This window comes from Embiotoca jacksoni, unplaced genomic scaffold, assembly GCF_022577435.1.
Source record: "Embiotoca jacksoni isolate LCO1_2020_lvr unplaced genomic scaffold, fEmbJac1.0.p SCAF_16, whole genome shotgun sequence".
In the NCBI taxonomy this organism is placed as follows: domain Eukaryota; kingdom Metazoa; phylum Chordata; class Actinopteri; family Embiotocidae; genus Embiotoca; species Embiotoca jacksoni.
Genome location: NW_027185296.1, coordinates 8,644,343 through 8,669,214, shown reverse-complemented (window position 1 = coordinate 8,669,214; position 24,872 = coordinate 8,644,343). Strand labels below are relative to the sequence as shown.

At 45.0% G+C, this 24,872-nt stretch overlaps 3 protein-coding genes across 9 annotated transcripts in view; 2 read left to right on the top strand and 1 right to left on the bottom strand.

Moving 5' to 3' along the window:
- sh3rf1 (SH3 domain containing ring finger 1) overlaps positions 1–15,398 on the top strand; it is a 30,868-nt gene extending 15,470 nt beyond the window's left edge. The window contains exons 3-12 of the mRNA XM_069150740.1: positions 2,511–2,786; positions 3,318–3,413; positions 5,049–5,354; positions 7,654–7,764; positions 9,385–9,512; positions 10,314–10,484; positions 11,013–11,296; positions 11,393–11,697; positions 12,148–12,494; positions 12,655–15,398. Coding sequence (XP_069006841.1) covers positions 2,511–2,786; positions 3,318–3,413; positions 5,049–5,354; positions 7,654–7,764; positions 9,385–9,512; positions 10,314–10,484; positions 11,013–11,296; positions 11,393–11,697; positions 12,148–12,494; positions 12,655–12,823 — 2,193 coding nt within the window. The 3' untranslated portion in view covers positions 12,824–15,398. The remainder of the gene's footprint in view (positions 1–2,510; positions 2,787–3,317; positions 3,414–5,048; positions 5,355–7,653; positions 7,765–9,384; positions 9,513–10,313; positions 10,485–11,012; positions 11,297–11,392; positions 11,698–12,147; positions 12,495–12,654) is intronic.
- A 2,354-nt stretch (positions 15,399–17,752) lies between these two features.
- cbr4 (carbonyl reductase 4) lies at positions 17,753–21,649 on the top strand. The gene is made up of 5 exons (XM_069150739.1): positions 17,753–17,897; positions 18,340–18,460; positions 18,568–18,704; positions 19,624–19,758; positions 19,838–21,649. Exons 1-5 carry the CDS (start codon positions 17,753–17,755, stop codon positions 20,014–20,016), a joined length of 717 nt encoding a protein of 238 aa, XP_069006840.1. The 3' UTR covers positions 20,017–21,649.
- Positions 21,162–24,872, bottom strand: part of palld (palladin, cytoskeletal associated protein) — a 54,161-nt gene continuing 50,450 nt past the window's right edge. For all 7 annotated transcript variants that reach the window (XM_069150721.1, XM_069150723.1, XM_069150725.1 and 4 more), the window contains 4 exons: positions 23,391–23,598; positions 23,146–23,311; positions 22,865–22,998; positions 21,162–22,773 (listed from right to left, as the gene is read on the bottom strand). In XM_069150721.1, coding sequence (XP_069006822.1) covers positions 22,613–22,773; positions 22,865–22,998; positions 23,146–23,311; positions 23,391–23,598 — 669 coding nt within the window. In that variant the 3' untranslated portion in view covers positions 21,162–22,612. The remainder of the gene's footprint in view (positions 22,774–22,864; positions 22,999–23,145; positions 23,312–23,390; positions 23,599–24,872) is intronic.

The following is a 24,872-nucleotide window of genomic DNA, read 5'->3' as shown; positions in this document are numbered from 1 at the left end:
ATGCAAGAACCATGAGCCTCTTGTCTGTGTTTTGGTTTCCTGGGGTTGAAGTGGGATGTTGCCGCTGTGGGTAATCATGTATTATAAATCTTTAAAGAGGCTAGAAGTCATTAGATGCTGCCTGCATGTGCTCATTAGGGTAGCAACGGTCTGATACGGCAACCTAACAGTGGCTTATGCTGCTGTATAATTACTTCCATAAACTTTCTCTGCAGATGTTGAGAACAATTAAGGTGGGGTGACGAAAAAACTAAACAAAAAACGTGCTCGCCGTGTGTTGGAACATAAAAAATTCTATCTGATGGTGTTGTCTTTTCTCGTGTCTCTCTGGCTGTGGAGCTTTATCTGTGGCAGAGATTCATCCAGAGATGGACACTATTGGAGTCTCATCCTGCTCCTGGGGACGGGTTAAAAGCAATAAAGATAAAAAAAAAAACAATCTGTGTGCACTTGTGTGCGGGGACTTTTTTTTTTATAGCATTCATGTGAAAGGAGCTCTTTAGCTCTACTCTGTATGTTCCTATTAGAGGCTTTCTATGTTCTCCAGGGGGATGTTTGGCCTGCACTGATGGTGCTCCTTTATGGAGGTCCACTGCAGACACAACAGCCCTGTCTCCATGGATTCACACCTGATATTAAACCCCCTCCTCCCCCCACAGCCATCACCCAGCCCCAGTTTTACTCCGTCCTACACACACCCTCACCAGCTCCTGCATCCAGAGGCCCCTGCAGTCAGGCTCTTGATTTTCACTCTCTCACTACGTTACGCCGAGTGAAACATGGAAATGTAACATTGCTGACAACCTCTCTTTTATGAGGCTGGGACAGGGAGATCAAAAACCAGCTGAGAAATGGGCAGTAGGAGGGTGGGACTAAAACCCTGTCAGGAGTGAGTTTGTTCTTTGTTGGCCAGTACAAAACCCTTTATAAAAAAAAAAAAAAACAACCATTCACTGTTAAACTAATTTAGTAGGAGTCAGTAGGGAAATCTAGACTTTAAACCACTCTCACCTTTCCACTCCACCTAATAAACAGGACATACTGTTCTAGTATAGTATTTTGCACATAAAAGACTTTGTTTACCAACACAATTAATGGCTCTAATCCCTTTTCCCATACGCTAAAGTAATTGCGTAACAATGCTGACTTTGAACACTGTGCTACTACCAGAGGTTTTATTAAGTCTTGGCCTCAGTGTACAAACAAGTGCTTCCAAATGTCACGGTTTCAGTGGGACAAGTATTTCATATTTACCATGTAATTAGATCCTCTTGCTTTTGTGTAGCTTGAACCTGTTCAGTCATTGGAAACAAAAATGGCAGCGCTTCCACTTTGATTTGCATTTTCATCACGAAACTCCCTGCCAGGCCTGGGTGGGCTCAAAAGCCCTGTTTTCCACTGAAAGGAGGCCCAGTTCCAGTGCAGTGTGCAAGCAGGGGTCTGCGGTTCCCCCCCCCCCCTCCCCCCTCCCCGCAGGCTAGACCAGCAGAGCCAGAGAGCGATTGGCTCTGTGCTTCAGGCTGTGTGATTCTCTGCAGCAGGGTAATGTCACCCTGGCTCACCATCACGGCTCATTCTGTACTTTTATTCTCCTCTGAGCCTTTAAACGGTTCATTAGCCTTTAACAAGACTGCGGAGCCGGTTCCAAACTCGCCGTTAACCCCTCTCTCTCTGGCTCGCTCTCTCACTCAGCCACTTTCAACTACAGTTGTAGATGTTTTCCTGATCACACTCTATATTCTTTATTGATTGTGCAGTTTCAGTGTTCATATCCCGTCAGTTAGTGGTGTTTGTGATTCTGATCACTGCAAACGGTGTCCAACAGCAGTGGGATAAATGGTGGGGGGTTGTTTGGACTGAAGCCTTCCTCATGGACACCCACCCTGAATGGAGAACATTGATGCCTCTCTATCCTGCTACTCCCCCCTCACTTGGTGTCCCTCTTTCCCTGGATTGTGGCTCCCTGAATGAGCCTTTCAGGACTTCAGGCTTGCAGGCTGAGATACAAAACCTTCCTCTGGAAGATAAAGGGATTGGACCCTGGGCCTTCTGCTTCTGCTAGGCAGCTACTTGCAACTGTGAACACATAGTATATTTTATAGTGTAAAAACATACTTGTTGCATTTCATAATGGGACCTGGTTTCTCTTTGAATCAAGAGTGGCAACCCTGACTGTGAACACCGTTTTAAAATTTGATGGCTACGACTTTTATATGGACTTCTGACAAGCCTGTTAGCGTGCTGAGCCTTCTTTTGACTATTTTCCATTGCACTGTTGTCTGGCGCTGCCGCAGTACCTTTCTGAAAATGTTCTTCGGTTTGGAGCCTGCAGCTTTGACATAAGCTCATGTTCCAGTCCCACAATGTACACCAAAACTAACACAACTCGTACTACTTTTTGAAAAATGTGCCACTTTGTCACTGCATATCCACTTGAAGATTAGTATCTGCAGAATGGGGATGCAGCATTGGACTTGACATTTGTGTTTACTCTTAATCTCTGTTTTCAGGGTGTACCCCAGCTCCCTTGTGCCAAGGCGCTCTACAACTACGATGGCAAGGAACCAGGAGACCTCAAGTTCAGCAAGGGAGACATTGTCATCCTGCGCCGGCAAGTGGACGAGAACTGGTACCACGGGGAGATGGGTGGAGTCCACGGCTTCTTCCCCACCAACTTTGTCCAGGTCATCAAGTCGCTGCCGCAGCCGCCACCTCAGTGCAAGGCTCTGTACGACTTTGAGCTCAAAGACAAAGAGGCGGACAAGGACTGCCTGCCCTTTTCCAAGGTAGTACTGCAACATCCACACTTCTGCCACATGGTCAGTGTAGTAAAACAAAAATACCTCTCATTACAGTGACACTAAGCATTCATTTTCTCAAGTTATGTGTGTGTTAGAATGTCAGGGTTGTGAACCGAGACGCCCAGAGAAACCGTTTGTATTGTGAGCCAGCTTTCTTGATGAACAGCTGTAATTAGGCTGGAGAGAATGAATGCCACATACAGCAAGACACTGCTTAACTACAATAATTAAGCTGTTATGTCTGTCCAGCTGTTGGGTCATACTTTGATGTTTTTGTATTCTGTCATCAGTTTATGTGCCACATGAGCAAAAACAGAAACGCGCTTACGAAGTAGTTTTCCAAACAAAATGCCATGCCTTAAACCCCAGAGTTTTTCCTCTTGGGTATGTTGTTCCATTCAATAAAACATTAGTTCTGTTCAGTGTTTGCTCCTCCAGGATGAACAGCACTCTTAGTTAGCACTATTCTTAATTAGGTTTTTCCTCACACATTGCCCTCTCTGTCTTGAATTTTAGGATGATATCCTGACTGTGATCCGAAGAGTGGATGAAAACTGGGCAGAGGGAATGCTGGGAGATAAAATTGGAATTTTTCCCATCTCATATGTGGAGGTAAGAAAATGAAATAGATTATTTAATGTCACCTATCATGGGTGGAGCAAGTGTGCCTGACAGTGATTGGCAAAGTCTCAGGATCTTTTGAACTTTTGAACTAGACTTATACAGCTCGCAGAGTGTGTATGATGCTCCTCTTCCTTTTGAAATGCTTATATGTTTCATAGAGCCCCTAAACATGTCTTTGAAGATTTAGACAGCCACAGTCTCTCCGCAGGGCTCACATAAAAGCTTTGGGAATAATCCAGACAGAAAGAAGCAAATCTTTGCCCTTTAAAGATCATTCTCATTTCACTGTCAGTGACTGTGTGCATTGTTATTAATATTATATAAAAAAAAAAAAAAAAAAAAAAAATCTATTTGGCCAAGAATAGTGTTTCTGAATAGTGTTTGTCTTGAATAAGATACAGCAGTGAGGCATTGCAGGACTGTGTTGAAGTTTGTCTCTGGAGGAATATTTACTCAAACCTGTGACAGTCATCTTTGATCCTTTTCCTGTGCATTTTCTTTTTTATATTCAGATTTGTTTACACTGAGTGAGGGTTTTGCAGAAACTGAATGCAGAATATTTCTATGCATCATTTTGTTTTGGCACAGCCAAAGCCACCGAATGGAAGAATGGAACATTTTGTTGTCCTGTCACTTCTTTAGATTTCATAAACAAATGCAGTACCATCACAAACATATAGCATGACCCAAAATGTTCTTTTTGTTTGCATCACTAGTGAATATCTAGGTCAAAGTGTATTCGTGGCCTTTGGAGCTATTGTGTCCTTTTTAGCTGCATGTGTGTATATATAAAGTAAACTGCTTTTGCTTTAAAATCAGTCTTTAATTTGTTAAAGTAAATGGCCCTCACCTGCTCTTAATCCTGCATGTCTACCTTAATGTGCTGACATGTGACGATGAACCTGCACAGCTTCACTGCTGGATTGGAGAGAAACGCTTTTATGTCCTAAGTAGAAGCTGCTTGGGGCAACGTGTGACTGCAAGCAAGCGCACCCTGTGATTAACTGGAACCTCTTTGATTTTTTTTATTTTTTTTTACCTTACAGTCAGTCCCACATTACGGTGCCTGAAGGGGTTACAAAGCCTGCAGTGTCGTAGCTGGCTTAGAACCATCAAGTCCCCCAGACTAAACCCATGTCTGCATGGCGGGCATAGCGTGAGCAGCACCTGGGCAGAGCAGCAGCAGCTCCATCTGTGTCTGTGCAGCACTGAGCTGCAGGTCAGCCATGGTTTAGACGCCCTCAGAGTCAATGTGGTTGCAAGCGTAAAATGCAGGAAATGAACTTTAAGTGTGAAAAATATGCTTTGGCTCGTGTTTACGGGCGACTACGAGTTATGCCGACTGTGCTGACAGCTGAATTGATTAAAATAGGAACATATTTGTTCCGTCAGATGATTGAAATGCAACTGGAACGTGTAAACACGCTGCAATATGTTCAGCTTTAAGATATGATAGACCATTCTTCTGCTCACCAGTTCTTCCATGACATTAGCTTTATCACAGAGCGTGACAGTTTTCCTGATCATTTTAATTCTCTCTTAACATCATTTCTTCATCTTTATCGCTCATTTCCAACTCCTCTCCTCATCATCTCTCCCCGTGCCTCTCCTCCCCTCTCGTAGTTCAATTCGGCAGCTCGGCAGCTTATAGAGTTGGACAAGCCATCAGACTCCAGTGGAGACTCTGGTGAGGGGGCCTCCTCAGGACCCCAGAGCAACGGTGCCCAGCGGGCAGGGGAGAAGAAGAACAGCAAGAAACGACATTCCTTCACCTCTCTCACCATGTCCCACAAACCCGTGCTAGCTCCTCCCCCCCAGCGCCACTCCATGGAGATCAGCGGGCCGGTCCTCATCAGCTCCAGCAACCCCACAGCAGCCGCTCGCATCGGAGAGATCAGCGGGGGGCTTTCCTGCAGCGCACCTTCACAGGTAAGATTCTCCACAGGCAGGCAGATGCATCTCGGGTTCCTTTCTCGTACTCAGTGTGCCGACTTAATACAGAGCGCAAAAAGTGTGCAAAAAAAAAGTACAGCAATACGAAAGGGTGCCATTTAGCTATTTATAGATGTTGTCTTTGCCCTGATGTTTTTGTTTTCCACAGTTTACAGCTGCATCTAGACAGATGTGGCCCTTTAACACAGCTGTGAAATGTACATTATGAGTGGAGCTCTTTAATCCAGCGTTGTGGTTGAAGTGACTATCTTCACCAGCTGACTTGTTAATTTCCTGTTCAGCGGTGTCTGATTGCATAACTGTAAAAAAAAAAAAAAAAGACACAATCATGCATCTGGGAAACGGCATCCAGCTTCAGCTCTTTCTGTTTTCACAAGATGTTTGTTGCTTTTCGAAGGCTTCGCTCTCCTTCTGTCAGCAATTAGGCTGACTTCCCTTCCCTTCCCCCCCCCTGTCATACCGAACAGGCCATTGCTCCATCCAAGCGTTTGAAATCATGGATGCGTGACTCCAGTCATCCACAAAAACGACTCCAGCTTAGCCCCAAAGGTTTCCACACCAATCCCGACATGACAGCAGCTCACAGCTGCTTTGTGGTTGCCAGCTGCTTGAGATCGAGCTTTGACTCAGTGCTAGTCTTGTTGATTTATCTTCGTCTGACGCTCTCTGTGACTCAAACTATGTGCAGCTAATGCCAAGTAAACAGTCTGAAATATAGTCAAATAGGTGTTGCCCATCATATGGTAAATCAGAGCTATTAAACATTAATGAATCCATCATTCACCATTTGTTGACGATTCTAGAGACTTTATTTAGGAGTTTTATTCTCCTCAGAAGATTGGCCTTATTTATTATGAGCATCGACTTAGATGTTCACGAGAGCTTGTTATTAAAACCACGTAAAAGTTTGTTTTTAAGAGTTTGTGGTTATAAACCAAATTGCAGCTAACTCGGTTTTTCTATCACTGTCTGCCTTTTTGTGCAATTTTATTTTGCTCCTGAAAATACTTTGTGTGTCGTCTGGTTACTGCAGAATTTCTGAGATGCTCTGCTCCAAACCCCCCTATTAAGCTCTATCATCAATCGTTTATCTATAGTGTGTTTATGTGAAAGACAAGGAGAGTGGATCTTGAAGAGCTGCCATCTTATTTTGATTTATTTTTTAAGTAAAACCGTTTCATGTAAATATGAGTTATGCATCAAAGACTTGTATTCACACAGAGGGTGTAATCATGGTTTAATGAAAACGTTTTTTTTGCCCACTAACCATTATCAGGATGCGTCAAGAATAAAGGAAACATGTATTGTCCCCTGTAAAGTGATCCTCCCCCGTGGCAGCAGGGCTAACAATATGTTTGATTTACTGATCACTGTTAAATAAAAACACAATAAAAGACTCCAGGCGCTGTATGCACGGCCTCTGTTGTCTCTTCTCTCTGCTTCAACTCTGCTCGTCTTCTCTCTTTCCAATTCCCAGACAAAAAAAAAACAACAAAGGTAAGCCTCAGTTGCCTGGAGGGCTGAGCAGTCTGTCTTGGAAATGAACATGTCTCCAAAAGAACTAGATGATGAGGAAGGATTGTCAGGAAAACAAAACAGGCTGTCATTTATAGCATTCTCTGTAAACTCTAAAGGAGATGCATTAATTTAATTTGGCATGTCATACCTGCCCTGTACTTCGGTGTTATTTATCTCAGGCAGACAGCGTGACTCCTGAGCACACGGTTACGTTTGAGTTGCCCTGCCTTCTGTCAGGTTCACCTGTAAGAGGCGGCTCCACCTGGAGCACTCATCCATGGAGGGCGAGCCTGCAGGCTACAGGGAGATATTGTGTGTCCAACAGTTTGGCCTCGTTGCCAGGACACCGCTATGACTCACGGGGATGACTTATTAGGGAACCCACCTTTCTTTACACGCCCAATGAAATGTCCTGCTGTGTGGTCACCTGATTTCTATCGGCCAATCAGATCACCGCGTCCACATTGTGGTTATGAGCAGGGTACAAAGCCTCTTGTGTGCATTACTGTTCAGAGAGTCATTTGTACATTATGTTACAGGAAAGAGTTTCATATGAAACTACAGTGTGCTTTAAAATACTGCATGTGATCACACTTCCTGTATAATGATGTAGTGTCTTATACTGTAGGTCAAATTGATAAGAATACGACTGGTTGCAGTCATGTGCTAGAACCCTACATGTGTGAGGTAAGCATGTCCACTACATTGGGATTCGGTATGGTCTATTTAATGGTCCACATTTCCTTTGTGTTGACAGGTACATATTTGCACAACTGGACTAATCGTGACCCCGCCCCCTAGTAGTCCTGTTACTACAGCAACGGTCTTCACATTTCCCTCGGAGACCAGCTACACATCCATCCCTGTGGTAGGTGGAATCATGTGCAGGTTTTTATAAATCTTGCAAACACGAGGCTTAAGCAACCAAAACAGTGAATCATTGTCGGAGTGTTTTATTCAAACAGATTAAACAGCTGACTTTATCTGTGTGTGTGTTTATGTGGCATTTGGTGGTATTATTTGTATCTATTTAATACACTTCAAGGTTGCATGATAACATTATGCAGGTTGAACATGTGTGCATAAAAGGGATAAATGTACACACTGTAATGTACATTCTGTCTGCAAGCACTGAGCTAACGCACACAGTAATGTTAGCCTGGAATAGACCGTCCTCATCTCACACTTGCATCAGGCTGTTTGGATGTGAAACTGTGTTCATCTAGATTCTCTTGTCAAATGAGACACAGGAGTTTTAATATTCCCAAATTTGTGAACAGACTCCATAAAGACGGCATCACCGAGAAATCTTTTTAGCAAAAAAAGTCCCTTCCTAACAAGTTTTTGACACGTTTGTGCAGAAGGGGGGAAAAAAAAAAAAGTCGGTACAACTAAAAAAGTGTCAAGAACTCCCTTCAGCCCACACAAAACAGCACGCACACTTCCCGTCTGTCTGTGTGTATGCTCTGCCATGTGGAGTTTCTGAATGAGCAGGAATGTGTACACAAAAGGTTGAGCTCTCCGCTTCACTTGGAAACCCAACATGATGTTTTTGTACAGATGATTTCTCTAGCCTGCGGGCAACCTAATTATCTCAGCTCCAGCGTCAGCAGCGAACCGAGACGCACATTGCCACAGACATGCACATAGGCCTGTACACATACCACAGGACCGTCTGTGCCACTCTCCTCCCCCCAAGTGTGTCATGGAAGCTATTACTCTGCTGCTCCGCGCTGCCAATGTTGAGCTTGGGAAGACTCGTCTCGCTCCTGGGTAGGAGTTGTCCTGACATTCCCACACACTGAAAGCTCATTTGGGCTTTTTCTAAAAAAAATATATAATTTTAAAGTGGTGTTATTATGTGACTTATGTTGACATAGCATGTTGGGGACTTCCATTTTAATCCTAGAAGCACAAAAAGCACACAGAAAATCTAAAAACACGCTGCGATCATCAGCGTCAAGTCAAAAAACCTGAGTCTCTTTTGACCTCGCAGACGTTCAACAAGGGAAAACAAGTGAGTCAAGATGAATCCACTCGTGGTTGGTTTGAGGGTTGCTCTGAAGTGTGCCTACAGACATGTTTTTCATTTCATATGGTCCCAATTAAATACTGCAATGGATTTGACATCTTGCTATGTGGTCTCCTAGCAACAAACAAACAAGCAGAATAGGAGATCCTTGCGCTGCGAAGGGGAAGTCGGGGACAAGGCTGTATGGTGTCTGCCAAACCGCTCTCCCCTGGTGTCAGCAAACCGGAGGGAATAACCCAAATGACAGATGATCTCTCATTCTCCTTCTCTCCTTTTGTTGCTCATAAACAAACTGGTCTCTTTGCTTACGTAACGTGTTCTCTGTTTTTCTTAAGGCTCGTTTTACTTTTTTGTCTCCACTTCCTAAACGAGAGGAAATAAGTAATGAATTGTGGCGAAATTGTACTTAAACGTAAATCTGATTTTATTTTTATTTTTTACATTCTTGTTTTACAGGATGTTCTCCCACCGCCCCCTCCTCCTCCCCCGCAGTCCTCCGTCGGCGGAGCGGCGTACTCGCTGGCTGCCGGACAGAGACCCTCCCCCAGCATAAGCGACCAAAGTGGGAGACAAAGACCCACAGTGTGAGTTATAAAAACAGTCCCACACCAAAATATGCAGTCTTCTTAAATGTGCAGTGAAATGTCACAAGCGGTTTGTACACCGATGGCCCGGGGCCTTGAAGCGCACATGCTCAGTTCAGAGGGAGGACACCCCCCCACCCCCACCCCCTCCACCCACCCCGCCCCTCCCAACCCCCAACCCGCCTCCTCCCCCCAGCTGTCAAAGTGAGCCTGCAGAGTGTGAGCTTGTGCACAGGTGAAAGGGTCAAAACCTGTGTGTGACAGTCTCCTGGGTCCCATTGGAAGATCCTCTCTGTCACCCCCTGACCTTTGACCCCCTCACCTTTAGCCTCATTACTCCCCCCCCAAAGAAACCCCACACACCTGATAAGAATTAGATGCACTCATGCCTGCCCTCCCCGCCGTCATCTGGGTCTGCCGGTGCACACAGGTCAGACTGTGTTCCCTCCCCCCCTGACAACACCGAAGTCTGACTGAAAACATCCCAGTTGAGTCTCTGGTGTCGCTGCCTGCCCGTCCACGCCTGTTTGTTATTTTTGCGCTGCTGTAGAGAGATGACCTGCAAATTGTTTTGTCCTCCAGTGCTGATTTTCTCTGGGTCAGAGGGCGCCGTCTCTGCTGGAGGGTCTCTGAGGAGATGATGACAGATGTACAGCTAGACAGCAAACAACAAATGGCACGCTGTACAAAATACTTCCATCAGGGGGGGAAATCAGCCATGACAGTTGTGTCTGTATTTGTGTTTGTTAAACATCTCATCTATGTTTACCGTTGTTGTTGTTTGTTTTTTTTTAAATCTAGCTATGTGGCAATGTTCCCGTATACTCCTCGTAAGGAGGACGAGCTGGAGCTGAGGAAGGGAGAGATGTTTCTGGTGCTGGAACGCTGTCAGGACGGCTGGTTCAAGGGCACCTCCATGCACACGGGCAAGATTGGAGTCTTCCCCGGGAACTACATGAGCCCAGTCAGCAGGTCGGTCCTTTATTCACTGTCAGCCTTTCATGCTTGTCGACATTCTGCACACTCAGACAAATGGATGTGAAACCTGGCAGTACGTGTGACTGTCATGCATAGTCATGACTTCATCATTCCTCTAGTTTGCTGGTTTTGAGTGTGTATAAAATAAACAATATATCTGTAATGTTGTATTGGTAAAGCCACAGCTGCTTGTTTACTTTTCTTTTACACAGATAGTTTCAGCTGAGGAGGTTTTTGGCGCTCAGACACATTCCAGCTTTGCAAAAAAAAAAAAAATCAGCTCAGAGTTCAGCTCTCAGAATCTGTCAGCATTGATGGTTTCCATCAAAACAAAACTTATTTCATTCATTTTTGCAAATCCTATAAGTTTGTTAGTGCCCAACAAGGCTCCCATGTTGTTTTAAAGTTGAAATAAGTAGAAGGATCAACTGAGCCTTTTTAAACATGAACGCGGGAATAATTTTATGATATAAAAAAAGTAAATGTGTAATGTTCCCCTGTCTTCTCATGCTCTCCCCTCAGGACAGCGTCTGGGAGCACCCAGCCCAAAGTTCCCATGAGTCTGTGCACTCAGGCCGGCAGAGGAGTCACCATCGTCAGCCCCTCCTCTGCTCCCCTCGGGGCCATCGTTCCCGGACCTGATTTCAACAAACCCCTGACCGTGTGCTCTAACGCGGTACCTGCCAGCTCCCACCCTGCAGCGGTGGTACCGGCAGCTCAGACAGCCACAGGCCAACAGCCCAAAGTCCCGCTGCACGTCAGCTCCCAGATGACGGTGAATCAGGCTCGCAACGCGGTCCGGACAGGTACAGGTGCACTCGCTGGAAAACGGCTACTGGACGTTGCCTCATTGTCTGAAAGGGAATTTAAATGTCTAATATTGTTTTATGTCCCACTCGCAGCTGCATGTCACAGTCAGGACAGGCCCACAGCAGCAGTGACACCCATCCAGTCTGCAACTCCCGTGACCTACCTGCCACACCTCGCAGTGTGTTCGCAGCCCAGCTCCGGCCCCGCCCAGGGCTGCACCCGGGCTATGGGCTGCGCTGCCACCTCTCTGACTCCCCCCAATGTCAGCGCGGCATCTTTGGAGGGCGATGCCCTGAGACCCTTAACTGTCCTCGCTGTGCCTGTCGGGAACAGCTCAGCTCTCAATCCCACGTCTAACAACGCAGCTCTCGCCTGCCGACTGGACAAAGATGTCAAGGTGGGATATGTCCAAATATTCTCAATGTTATTCACAGAATCTCTGCGATGAATCCAATTATCTGTCGCTGTTTCTATTTCTAGTAGATGTCTGTATGTTTTATCATGGTGGAGAGAAGATAATTGAAATGCCTTCAGAGTGTCTCATTAAAATGCAAATCACAGACAGGATTCACCGTCGGCAGCAACAAGGAGAGGTTGTGACGATGCACAGCGTTTCTCTTTCTTTCCGTTTGATCTGTCTTTGTTAGAAAACAGCACCCATGATTTTTCACACATCAAACCTTTCTGCAAAGAATAGGAATTTATCCGACTAGTTTTTTCTGTCAGCAGTAGAGAAACAGTGTTTCAGGCACTAGAAATATACCCGCCTGTGAAAATTACTTCTCATTGCCTCAGCAGTCGCTCCAGTTCTCCAACATAAAAAAATGATGCCGTCTTCTTCTTCCAGAGAGAAAAGAAAAGTCTTCTGAAGCTGTTGTCCTCCAATAAGAAGAAGTCTCGTCCTTCGCCTCCTTCCTCTCCCACCCTGGAGGCGGAGCAGGCTGCTGCTGGAGAGGTTCTGCAGGGCGCCGTGGGCCCGGACACCTCCCCCCCCTCCGCTTCAGTCAGCTGCCTGGAGCCCGAACCTGCTGCTGTTGCTGCTGCCTCCTCATCCTCCTCATCCTCCTCACTCCCAGAGTCCCATCGGAAGAGCAGTCCCCTTGATGGATGCGCTCCTATTGCCCCCCCTCCTCGCCAGCCCTGCTCCTCTCTTTTATCCCAACAGCATGACGCACGTCCCATCATATGTGAGAGGTACGCGGCTCTGCAGTTTCGTAGCATTGTTTCAGGTCGTCCCGCTTATCTGTTCTGTACACAGAAAGCGTAACACCATATCACAGGTATCAGGACTTATCGGTTGTCATTGTTGCCGTGTGTATCAGTCACTCACTGTGTTTGTGGCTGTCCTCCCCAGGTACAGGGTGGTGGTATCATATCCTCCCCAGAGCGATGCTGAGCTGGAACTTAAGGAGGGCGACATTGTGTTTGTTCACAGGAAGAGGGAGGACGGCTGGTTCAAAGGCACACTGCAGAGGAACGGCAGGACCGGACTGTTCCCCGGCAGCTTTGTAGACAGCATCTAACACACACACACACACACACACACACTCTACAGTGAACCGCCATTACGCTGAGAGCTGCTGGCCTCGTTTTACTGTCACCGTAGAAACCAAACGGGTCAGCACTCGCAAGGCTGCTGGTGCGGCACCATCGTATCGACATTTCCTGCGAGAGAACGTGAGGAAGAGCTGCCGAGAAAACCAGGATATGTCATCAACGAAAGCACAGAGGACAGTTAGAGGAGAGCACACTACTCATGAACTTCTCTTTTTTTGTTGTTGGTTATTTATATCTTTGTAACAATTCAGCTGTTAAATGTGTGCCTTGTACTGTTCCTCACTTTATTGTACATAAGGACACAAATATGATTAGTCCTAAAACAACCAATATGAACTGTTGATATCAGTATGTTACACATTTTAACTTATTTCATAGGTTGACCTTTTTGTAGTGCCACACATTAAGGGGTTAAGTAAAGCACATGCCTTATGCCGTATTCCCCCTCATCAGTTCTACTTTTCTCTACCGGACTGCTGATAAAAGTTCTGCCGTTATATTTCAAACCGTCAGCAGACAGGAGACGGTGTATCGGGTGGAACGGATCAGAACAAATCACTTGTGCTGCATAGTAGGAAGAAAGATGCTTCCCCTGCTCTGAAGACATTACCTGAACCAGAGGATCGTGAGAGAGATCTGCTGTATTGCACATTCGAGTACTCCCAGTAGCTACAGTTCACAGCCTGGTGAACACTGACGAGATGTCTCTGTGTGCCATTCACAGGCAGATGTCCACTTTGTTTCTCTCCTGGTGTGGTCGAGGTCGCAGAGTTCAGGGCTTTCACCTGCAGTCATCAAATATTTGCAAGTGATTAGCAAAGCAGGAGCCGAAGCGGTGAAAGATGCCGGGGACTGTTTTAATATGCGAAGAAAAGAAGAAAAAAACACTCCAAAATGGACTTTGACGTCAAGTATTGCATACTTTGTACCTTATTTTTTCTTTATATTTACTGACCAGAGTAGCTGCTCTCCTAACCCCTCCTCCACCCGGCAACAGCCGAACCCAGACGGAGCTCTACGTCACCGGAGCGACAGAACATTTCCGTAACAGTGCGCAGATTCTTTTCGGTGTATATTTACGTTAGTTACACATTTCAGAGGCCGACACCTGCTGCTCTCGGAGAGTGTCGTTTCACTAACCCAACACAGCGACCCTTTGGCGGGCTCTCAGTTTTTTGGACACTATAACTCATTCCTAATGTGACTTGTGGCAATAAAAACACTGCGAGCTAAAGCACAGAATGTTTGCCTGAAGTAGCATTTTATTGCATCACTCCGCAGGAAGAGGTGTGTAGTGTAACTCTATTGAATCTCAAATTTGTATTGAAATCAATCACTTTGAGCCCTTGTTTATTTTTATTTTTTTGTTTTTGTGGGTAAGTGTTTTTAATGTTAAGTGTTGTACTGACTTGAATTACTGTACGAGTTCTTTGTGATTGGAGGGGATTCGCTCGTAGTTTTGGTGCTTGTTAAACATAAAAGGAAAAGAATGAGTAGTTTTTGGACGAATATGTAAGAAAATGAAAAGTGCGTCATCAAAACAAATATGTCGGCAAGTAATTCCTCCTTTGTTTTTTATTGGAATAAAATCAAGGAAATCCTACAAAGTAGAGGTATTATTAGGAATCATTACAGACCGGCCCCCTTCCTGCCTTAGAGGACCTCACAACACTTAATATATTGTGGCTTATTCATCTGATGTTCAGGAAGTCCTACAAGGTCCTCGGGGGTATTTTAAACAAGTTGGGAGTCGAGGTAATCACTGAATCGTGCCAAATTTGGCTTTAGAGAATGAATTTACTGACTGAATTAGACCCAGAGTTTAAAGTGCGTGTTTCTTTGTAGTGTTTAGTTGTTAATCGAGGGGACCACTGTGTAACTGACTGCTGGAATATGTTGTAGTTTGTTTGAAATTTGGAGAGAGTGGAAAAGGATGGTACAAATCACTGTTAGGGGCCTTTTATTTTTTTCTTTATTTTTTTTCTGATTTGGTACTTAGACGTCACCTGATGTTGCTTCGTTGTCTTGGCAGTCACCACACCAACCTCAGGCTCTGATAAAAAAAAAAAAAAACTCTTCCCCATGAGTGTCTTTTCATGTCACTGGTAAGCGTTTAAAAATCCACGTCAGACTTCCTCCGACACAGATGCACACATTTGTACCGACATGCACTATCACACCATCTCTAATCCAAATGACTTCTCCAGATTTTTCATGCATACGCTGCACAGTCTCAAAACATTAAGCTTTTTTTTTCTTCTTTTTTTTTATAATTACTAGTCTATTGATTTATCAGAACACACGGCAACTTAAGTTTGCTCGATCCAGTTTAACAGATTTTCTATATGCCAAGGTGACTTACTTGATTTTTTTAATTTTTTTTTTTTGTCTGTAGTTATTCTGTTTTATGTCTGAAAATGGTGAAACTGAAATCAACCTATTTGGCACAAATCTATTATGTGAAAAACATTCTGAAGTATTTGAGGGAATCGCACATTTTGTAAAAATCTCTATAACAATAAAAGCTAATGGTTTCCATAATTTCCTCAAGGTGATGTCGTAATTTTGTGACAATAATGTGATTTTGTGTTCCCTCCACTGACCTTTTCTTTTTTAGTATGTTAAATGAATTTAATATCGGGACAGTACCTTACGTGTGCAACTTGCACACGACAACAACAAGCCTGGCCTAAACTGTGGAAGGGGTTTCTTTACAAGAGATCAGATGTACAAAATCCACAATAACATGTTTTTTTACTGAATATTTGAAGGTCAACTATCACGTTTACACAGAAATATAAAACTATCAGGATTACTCTCTTGAATTATATGTTTTTGAAATTAATAATAAATGTTGGTGTTGCAGCCAGAGCAGAACTGTCTGACTAAAGCGCTGCTGAAATTACTAAATGGCCCATTACAAGCAATGGATGGTGTTCGTAAACCTACAAGTGCACAGGCTCTGCCTTTATAAGTAAGTAAGTGTACATCGGCATAACAATCGGCAGCACAGACGGTTGTTTCTAATTAAATGTATTCGGGGGAAGTCGTGGTACATGTGGTCATTAGTGTCTGCGGGAATAAAAGGTTCTCGCTGCAGAGGAGGCTCTGTGACAGAGCTGAGCGTTTTGGGGAGAGGTGAGCCTGCCCAGTGTGTTCAGCTGGGAAACACTGACAGGAACTGACAAGCACCCAGAGAGGTCATTGTGCTGTGCTCCGTTCCCTGCAGAGGATGGGTTACCATGGAAATAAGTTATTCCGATATATGAGAATGAGACTGCGCTGTGTAGGAATAATGAAAACAAGTGCATTTGTTCGCAAAGAACATGTGTATTCAAAATGATTTTGTCTGACTTGGTTTCATGTTGTCTGGCTTGTTTTGTTAGCAGATTATTCACATGCAGAATTGGTTGCAGGAACACTGCTATCAGACTTAATTGCGAGTTGCAGGTCAAGTAGGAAGTGTTTGAATAGAGGACATGAGCTACAGAGAGTTGGTCAAATATGTATATCTCCGAGGGCTGAATTCAGGAATTGAGCCTCAAGGTCAAGAATTGTTGATAATGGCTAAGCTCTTGGCAGGTGAGCCATTTCAAGTCACTTCAGTGAAAGGAGTGTCAGTCAAGTCCTCCTTGAACCCTTTACTGTGTGAGGAACACAGACTTGAGGCACGTGTTGGGCTTCCTTGAATAGATTTCTATGTACCGAAGTCACAATAGTCCAGGTGTATTTGTACAGGACATGTATACCTCCAAATTAAAAGAAAATAGTTCCAGGAAATCCAGAAAAACATGAAGGTTTTTTTGTCATGCAGGTCTGAACCAATCCTCAGTACTGAATAGTAAATATGTGCACAAGCAGGAATGTGTGTGTGTGTGTGTGTGTGGATGTGGATGTACAGGGGTCACAGAGCCATATCTTGTGTGTATGAGGGCCAAATGCAGCTCTGCCGGTAAGTATCATTAGATCACTAAGCTGTGAAAGAGGGAAACAATGTGTTCAGGAAGGTGATATGAATACAAATCGAGTTCAATTTCTCTCTCAATGCTGAAATCAGTGAACAGATTTAAAGCAGATCACACCGTGAGTGGTTGTTTTTCTGCTGCACTGAGGGTATGATGCGGTTGTCAGTGTGATTTAACATCATCAAATTAATGTGGCAGAAGGTCTCAGTGTGATGGACTGTCCAGGTGGAGGCCAAGGACACCCACTCTCTACATCACTCTTATTGTGTGCGTGTGCACCGGTGACAGTTTTGCTTTTCTTGGTGAAATATATTTCCAGAGGGAACGATGACGTATGGAGCACAGAGGAAAAGGAATGACTGCAATGAAATGTTATTTCACAGTACATGCATCGGCATGGATAAATATTAGTACAAATTGGAGATAACTGTAATTATTCCTGTAAAAGAAATAGCATACTTTAACACGAAGATTTCTGTAAATATCGGCCTCGATATTGATGAGACGTCGTAGGAAAATCAGGAGTCGAATAAACTACGATAAAATCATGACAAAACTTTTTTTTTTATTTTTTTTTTTTTAATTTTGATCATTGACATGTTTTGCATTAAATCCCTGCTACAGGTGTTTTACGCAAACAACAAAACCCAAAGACAAACCTTGAGACGAAAAACCAGAGCGGGTGAAGTTCCGCGTGCTCACTGCGCCACCTACCGACCGAAGACGAGCGACGCAATAACAATGACAACAAAACACGGGGGCGCGCCCGCGAGCACCCGCTGCTCTCACGCTCGCTCTCGATCCACTCAGTCAAACCTTTTCAACACGCACGCGTGTCCTGCGTGTCCTGCGTGAGGTCACCGGACCGCGTCGTTTGATTTGAAGGGAACTGTTTATCTGTATTTGGTCCCTGCGGCGCAGCAGCACGTCATGTCCCGGCTGGCGGTGGTGTGTGGGGGCTCCAGGGGCGTCGGCGGCGCCGCGTCCCGCCTGCTGGCTCGGCGCGGCTGCAGGTTAGCTGTTGTTTCCAGGAACGAAGAAGCTGCCCGGGCCGCCGTGGCATCTCTACACGGAGGTAAAGGACACGCAGAGACTCAGATGTACACACACACGCACGCACACACACACGCACACACAGACGTGCAGCATATACCTCTAAATAAAACGAAAAGTGCGCAGTCACCTGTTTACTTTCTGCGTTTCCCAACGTCGTTGATTTATTTGAGCTGTCGGTGTGTTGTGAGTCAGGGTGAACACTCAGTCTGGATGATGTTGCCTCGAGGAGAAGCACGAGATAATCCATGATCTTAATCCCTCACGTCGTTCAAGCGCAATCGCGTCACCTTCAGGTCCTCCGGTTGTTTTAACAGACTTCAAATGTCAGACAAGAAGAGGGAGGAGTCCGTGTTCAGGGATTCATTCACTAAATGTACCACATGGGGAAAAAAACAAAAAAACAAAACAAAAAACACTTTTTAAAACAACTGTGGGTGCGCGTGCGTGCGCGTGCGCTCTAGCCGACCACGTGGCTTTCGGCTGTGACGTCTCCAAAGAGCAGGAGGTGCAGAAAACCTTTGAAAGGATCCAGAAGACCTGCGGAAACATCTCGTATCTTGTGAACGCAGCTGGCATCAACAGGTGAGCCTCTCCTGATGCTTCGCCCCGTTTGCAGAAGTATTTCACCCTCTATATAAATGAATATCATGTTCATATCATAAGAGGACTCTGCCTGTCTGTGTCCTCAGAGATGCTCTGTTACTGAGGACCGGGCCAGAAGACATGGTGGCTCTGCTTCACACCAACCTGCTGGGCTCCATGTTGACCTGCAGGGCAGCGCTGCGCAGCATGCTGCACACCCAGGGAGCAGCGATCGTTAACATAGGTACTGACTGCTGCAGCGCACGAACAGCGGTGTTTCTCCAGTATGGCCACTAGGGGGCAGTGTATATCAGGAAAATCACACCGGGATGTGAAACCATAAACGGGTCAAGTATGTGAACTGTATCATTAGGCATATATTAAAACCTTTGTCAGACTCATCCATCAGATAAGGAGTCATTTATTTCTGTCATACCAGGTAGGGGTGGCCCTAAAATAATTTCACAATATTTCTTTAATAACAATAGTCTTGAGATATGATCAAAATACTGAAAAACATTTTATTATTCATTTCAAAAGCAATTCTATTTATAGTTTTATATTTCTGTGTAAAAGTGAAAGTTGACCTTCAAATATTCAGTAAAAAAACATGTTTTTTTGTACGTCTGATCTTTTGTAAAGAAATCCCTTCCACAGTTTAGGCCAGGCTTGTTGTTGTGTGTAAGTTGCACACGTAACGTACTGTCAATATATCAGAATATTGCCATTATCCCGATATTAGATTAATTTAACCTATTAAAAATTTGATCAAAATTATCATTACAATACAATATGGCACACCCCTTAATGGGCCCCGACTGATACAGGATTTTTGGGGCCGATGTAAGGAAGTAAAAAAAAAAAAATTGGATATTGATATATTTGACAGTATAAACACAGTTTATTGTCCACACTGACACTAGTGCACTGTGAATTTATTAATTATAAATAACTAAAAAATAACACAAGTAGAACAGTTTCTAATGAACCCCGAGCATCTTTATGTTCTGAAAAAAAGGTTTCATATCGTCCTACGTATACGCCGACACTAATGTATCTTTGACTGGCCAATATCAATCGATAAATTCAGCCGGCTGGTATATCGGTTGGGTCCTGCTCCTAGTACTACGTAGTCTTAATGGACTTGTGTCTCGTGCTTGCAGGCTCTGTTGTGGGTCTGAAAGGGAACGCCGGCCAGTGTGTCTACAGTGCCACTAAAGCAGGTCTAGAAGGCTTCACTCGCTCCTTGGCTAAAGAAGTAGCTTCACGCAATATCAGGGTTAACCTGCTGGCTCCAGGTACAGCACAACACCTTTCTCTCTCTGCTCGCTCAGCACTTTTCTGATTTCAGTCATCTTACTGCTCTCTCCTCTCCAGGTTTCATCCGCACCGACATGACGGCAGGGCTGAAGGAGGAGGACACGGTGCGCTCCATCCCCCTGGGGAGATTCGGCGAGCCGGAGGAGGTGGCCCAGGCTGTCCTCTTCCTCCTGGAGTCTCCCTACATCACAGGACAGGTGCTGGTGGTCGATGGAGGGCTGCAGCTGGCCATGTAGGGAGTCGGGGGCTTCTATCGCAGAACTCAGAACGATATCAGCAAGGCAGGTGGAAGATGCGCTCTGCTCTTTTTGGAATATTGAATGTCTGATTTGAGACATAAAGGAGCATGAAGGGACGGGGACACTGACTGAGCAGCATCTAAATGGATGTAATCAGAAAAAACTCTTGCACTTAAAGCTTCACAGCTGAAGTTAAATGTTTTTTTCTGTGGCCACATTAAACTCAAGACTGTCTTATCTGTATCAACAGGACTGCCTTCAGAGTAAACAAAATATGTCGTTAAAAGGCAGTTTTCTTGCCAGTGACAGAGGAGACAAACCCACGTCTGCCTTCAGATCACTGTCTTGTAGCTCTGCCTTTCTGCTGAGTCACTTTGTCCAGCTACAGGGGGCGTGGCCTGATGCTTGTGACAGTCAATCATGACTAACGCTGCTGACTCCAGAGTGTCTGGCCCGGTCCAGACCTCGATGCCCCGGGGTCCTGAATGTGATCAGTAGATTTAACGCTGTTGTTTGGTTTTTTTTATTTTCTTTTCCATGACTGTGAAGCTGATCCTAAAGCTCGTGTTTTGTCCCTCCCCCTCCACGCACACACAAACACACACCTCCCCGGGAGACCCCCTCACAGCCCCTCTCCCTCCCCAGCGGCCCCTGAGCCCACCTCTGGAGGGATCTGCTGAGGGGCCCGGCATATTGCAGCTGGAGGAAATTAGAGGTAGTGGAGGTGTGTGTGTGTGTGTGTGTGTGTGTGTGTGTGTGTGTGTGTGTGTGTGTGTGTGTGTGTGTGTGTGTGTGTGTTTTGGGGTATTTTTAGCTGTGGGAATGTTTTGAGTGTCTGGTTACAGCTGTGGACCTGCAGTGAGGACGGCCTGGGTTGGAGGTGACCATCATGATGAGATTTAAAAAGCTATGCAGCTTTGACTAAAACAAGCCGTTAGCGTTGATAAGAATCAAAAGCAGGACTTTACATGAACCAACCTCGATCGTGTTGACGTTCAACTGAAGCTCTGCATCGCTTTAATACCCCGATTAGCTTTCTTAGCAGGAACGGTATTTCCAATGGGGACTGCTGATGTGTCTTTTGGCTTCCTCTCATTGTTTTAGGAGGAGTCTGCCAGTCTGTAAAAACATTTCACGCTGTCTCTGAAGAGTTTGATTTTTATTAACTTTCATAATCTAAAATAATATCAGGAGAACAATCCATATACAGGCATTGATTGGCATAGAAATGTGCAAACACAGTAACAGTCAGCTAATGCAAGCTCTGAACAGACACAGAAGATGTCCATTTTGTAAAGTACATAGAAGATATAAATATACCTTGTTTCATTTTTAATTATTATTTTTTTTTTTTATGTTCGAGTGTTTTCTACCCCTGAACACTGGAGAAAAAAAAAACTAAGTTGTGTTTTTATACATCCTGGTAAAAGTTGTTTGGCACCGTACAAGTGTCCAAAAAAGTAACATGCAGTTGCATTAAGTGATTTAAGGCAGTAAATATATTTATAAAATGTCATGATACAGAGAGGTTGGTTTATCAGTGAACGGAAGGCTGCAGATATAATTTATGTCAAGATCTTTTGGGCAAGTAAATCGTTTTTTTCATACAAAAATAAAATGGACAATCTGTGATGTGTGTGTGTGTGACGAATACACTGAAACCTTTCACAGCACCCTCTCTCCAGTGAGAACATTTCAATCCACGCCTCTAAAAATAAACCCATCAAAGAAGAAAGAAAAATCACCAAAATGATCTGCCGTCGCTGAACTTTTTCATGTTTTCCATTTGTCAGTGTCATGAATCTTTTACAACCAGTCAGTCTCATGTCTCTAATTCAACCTTCTTCTCCCTCCGTAGTCGTCTCCTCACGTTAACTCCAAACCTTTCTTACGTTCTGCCGCACACAAGCCTTCTTTTAACCAAACCTCATTTCTTCCGCTAAAAAAAAAATAACATACAGTTTGTAAGGCCCGGCCTCGTCCAATACCTTGTTAGCTAATCTACAACCTGACAACACTGAATGACACTCTGGCTACAATCAGATACTGTAGATATCTGTGCTACACAAGCCCACTTAGTAAAAGTCTCGTGATCTCCTTCGTCAAAGCTACGTTTGCTTTGAATCATTCAGTCTCTTCAAACTCATCGTTTCTCCTCCGCACAAAGCTGGTGAGTATTTATAGATACTGTATTTATATTTCAAATGGCACCACTTGAACATGCATAGTAACTCAGTTTCATCTCTACACCTGTTTTGTGTCTTCACAGAAATGAGAGGCACTTTAAGGAGTTTTTTTTTTTTTTTGTCTTCAATCATTTTCCAGGTCCAGTTGATCAAATTAAACTTTGGGGAAGCAACTTGATGAATTCTGTAATATGTAACAGGTTGTGTGAATGTATAAAAACGTGTGAAAACCGTCTCGCTCTGCCCTCCCACGCTCTCCTCCTGTATCTGCAGTTCAGTGGTGGTGGACATCATTACACTCTGCCCTCCCCCGGTGTCTCAGGAGTGCTGAGATCCAGGGCAGCTTTTCATGTTTTGTTTTTTTTCCTGGGGGTGACGTCGCAGATCTTCGTGCCTCCCTGTGGTCTCTACAGGTCGTCGCTCTCCACCAGGCCACCGGGCGGCAGCGGGCTGGAGTCGGGAAAGAAGGCCGCCTTCACGTCCAGCCCCCTCTCCGTCAGCGCGGCGTAGCGGCTGGTGGAGGGACGCACCTTCTTGGGCTTGGGGAGGTTAGGCTGCTGCCACTGAGCTGAGGAGACAGCAGAGATCAAATTTGATATAAAGCGACACAGGAAGTGTTTTATTCAGAGAGCAGCGTGTGCGTTACGGTCTGAACGTACTGTGGACATCAAGCCGTGCCGTGCTGGATACGATGCCGGCGTCATTCTTGGCTGACACGGTGTACCAGCCGGCATCTTCTTTCATAGCGGGCTGGATGATCATACACAGGTAGCCACAGTTGTCCTGGTGCATGCTGGGAAAGAGCAGTGACATGTATTTTAAGTATTGACTTGTCCTTTTTTGGCGTTACATCCATCCGGTGCAAAAGCGGTCTGATATAAGCATGAAAAAGTATTACAAAAATGTTCTCTGTAGTTTGTGTATTTGATATATTATCTACCTGATTCTGTCGGTGTTGTGAGTGAAGGACTCGTTCTCCCTCTTCCAGAAGATCTGCGGGTAGGGAACGCCCGCGACGCGGCACTCCAGTCTCACAGGATGACCCTCTGCAACACTCGTGTTCTGCAGCTTCTCGAAGAACGACGGGGCCTTGTGCATCTCTTTGGCTGTGGAGAGAGTCGTGTCACTGAGGTGCTCTGTAACTATCCCGTATGCTCTGTGCGCAGGCCAGTGTTTCCTGTTCACCTGCCACGATCAGTTCCAGGTTGAAGGAGTTCTGGCCGGCTCTGTTGCTGGCGATGCAGGTGTAGATGCCTGCGTCGCGGCTCGTCACCGGCTCGATGACCAGCGAGTGCACGCCGTTCTCCCTCACCAGCATCTTGTGGGCCGAGTCGGGGCGGATGGTCTGTCCGTTCAGCTGCCAGATGAGGTCGGGAGTGGGGAGGCCGCTCACCTGCACAGGAAACATTACACTTCGGTGAGTGTGCGAGTCCTTGTTGGTGGGACTGTGCAGCGACGGGTTGCTTTGAGTTTCTGCTCTCCGTGCTTGTTTTTGTTGGAGGAAATGAGTATATTAGCTGCATGTGGTCTGTGTGTGTTTACTGCGAGTATGAAAAAACAGCAGTGTTTGCTTAATGTGTCTGTGTTGTGTTGGTCTGGAGGAGCCCGGTCGCCTGCATGCTTTGTCATGGGAATAAACCCTAGCCAGAAAAGACCAGAGAAACCCAACACCTGCTCCACCGCACCTGGAAAATGAGCCACTGTGGACACCCATATGATCAGCAGTATCACAGAAATCACAAAGGAGAGTAGACTAAGCAGTAAGTAGTTCTGGAAGAGGCCCAATACACATTTAGAAGTTGGGACATTTTGAGAGTGGAAAGTCCAGCAAGACTCTAAATGACCTGTAAATAAATATCTGCTGTAAATATCCTTAACATTCAGGAATGGAAACTCTCCGTTTGTTGCTTAAAAAAAACAACAGTCTTTTTAGAGCAGGTTAATTGTGGGTCTGATTTATTCTATTACGTGTACCGGCTTTCAAAGAGTTTCAAAGTGCTCCAGGCTGCAGGAAGGTAAGGTGAAGACAGCGGATGAAGACAAAAAAATAACCGAGCACAGGCGGTGGGAGTGGCGCGAGGGGGAAATAATTGTAGAAAAACCTGATCCCACTTAATCCCTGAAAAACGACACCTCCGTATTCTCCCTGTCTGCTCTGCGAGCCATTCATAACACGAGGAAGTGATGAAACATTGCGTCTCCGCTGGTGTTTTTAGATCTCCTGAAAGAAACGGGAATGCACGGAAAGGGAAACGTTTCTTTGGCAGCGATGACACGGAGCCTCCCAGAGAGCAATACAGACGCTGAATTAAAGGGCAGATCTGAAATGGCTTTCTCTATTACTATGATTAACATATTCTCTTTGGTGCAGGCATTTTTCTTTCCAGTCGTGTTATTTTAGACCATCTCATTCTCTTCTCTCTCTCTATCACAGAATAGCAGCACGGTGAGATAATGTGTTCACCTCCAAGGCTAGACGGTAAACACAGGAGGTTTAATCAAAGCAGGAGTTTTGGTTAGTGTTCAAACTGTTGTTCCAATAGATTCAACTTTAAGTAAGCAGGCACAGGGTTGAAGTGAAAACTGGCCGAGTTCATTGCTAGAGATAGCATATGAGATCAAAAAACTGTCTGTAATTTGTCTCTTCTTTTTTTAATAATGCCGTTC

Excerpts from the sequence above, each read along its gene's own strand:
- cbr4 (XM_069150739.1), top strand. The coding sequence starts at position 17,753 with ATGTCCCGGCTGGCGGTGGTGTGTGGGGGCTCCAGGGGCGTCGGCGGC. Across the intron at positions 18,461-18,567 it reads AACGCAGCTGGCATCAACAG|AGATGCTCTGTTACTGAGGA; the intron begins GTGAGCCTCTCC and ends CTGTGTCCTCAG. Across the intron at positions 18,705-19,623 it reads AGCAGCGATCGTTAACATAG|GCTCTGTTGTGGGTCTGAAA; the intron begins GTACTGACTGCT and ends TCGTGCTTGCAG.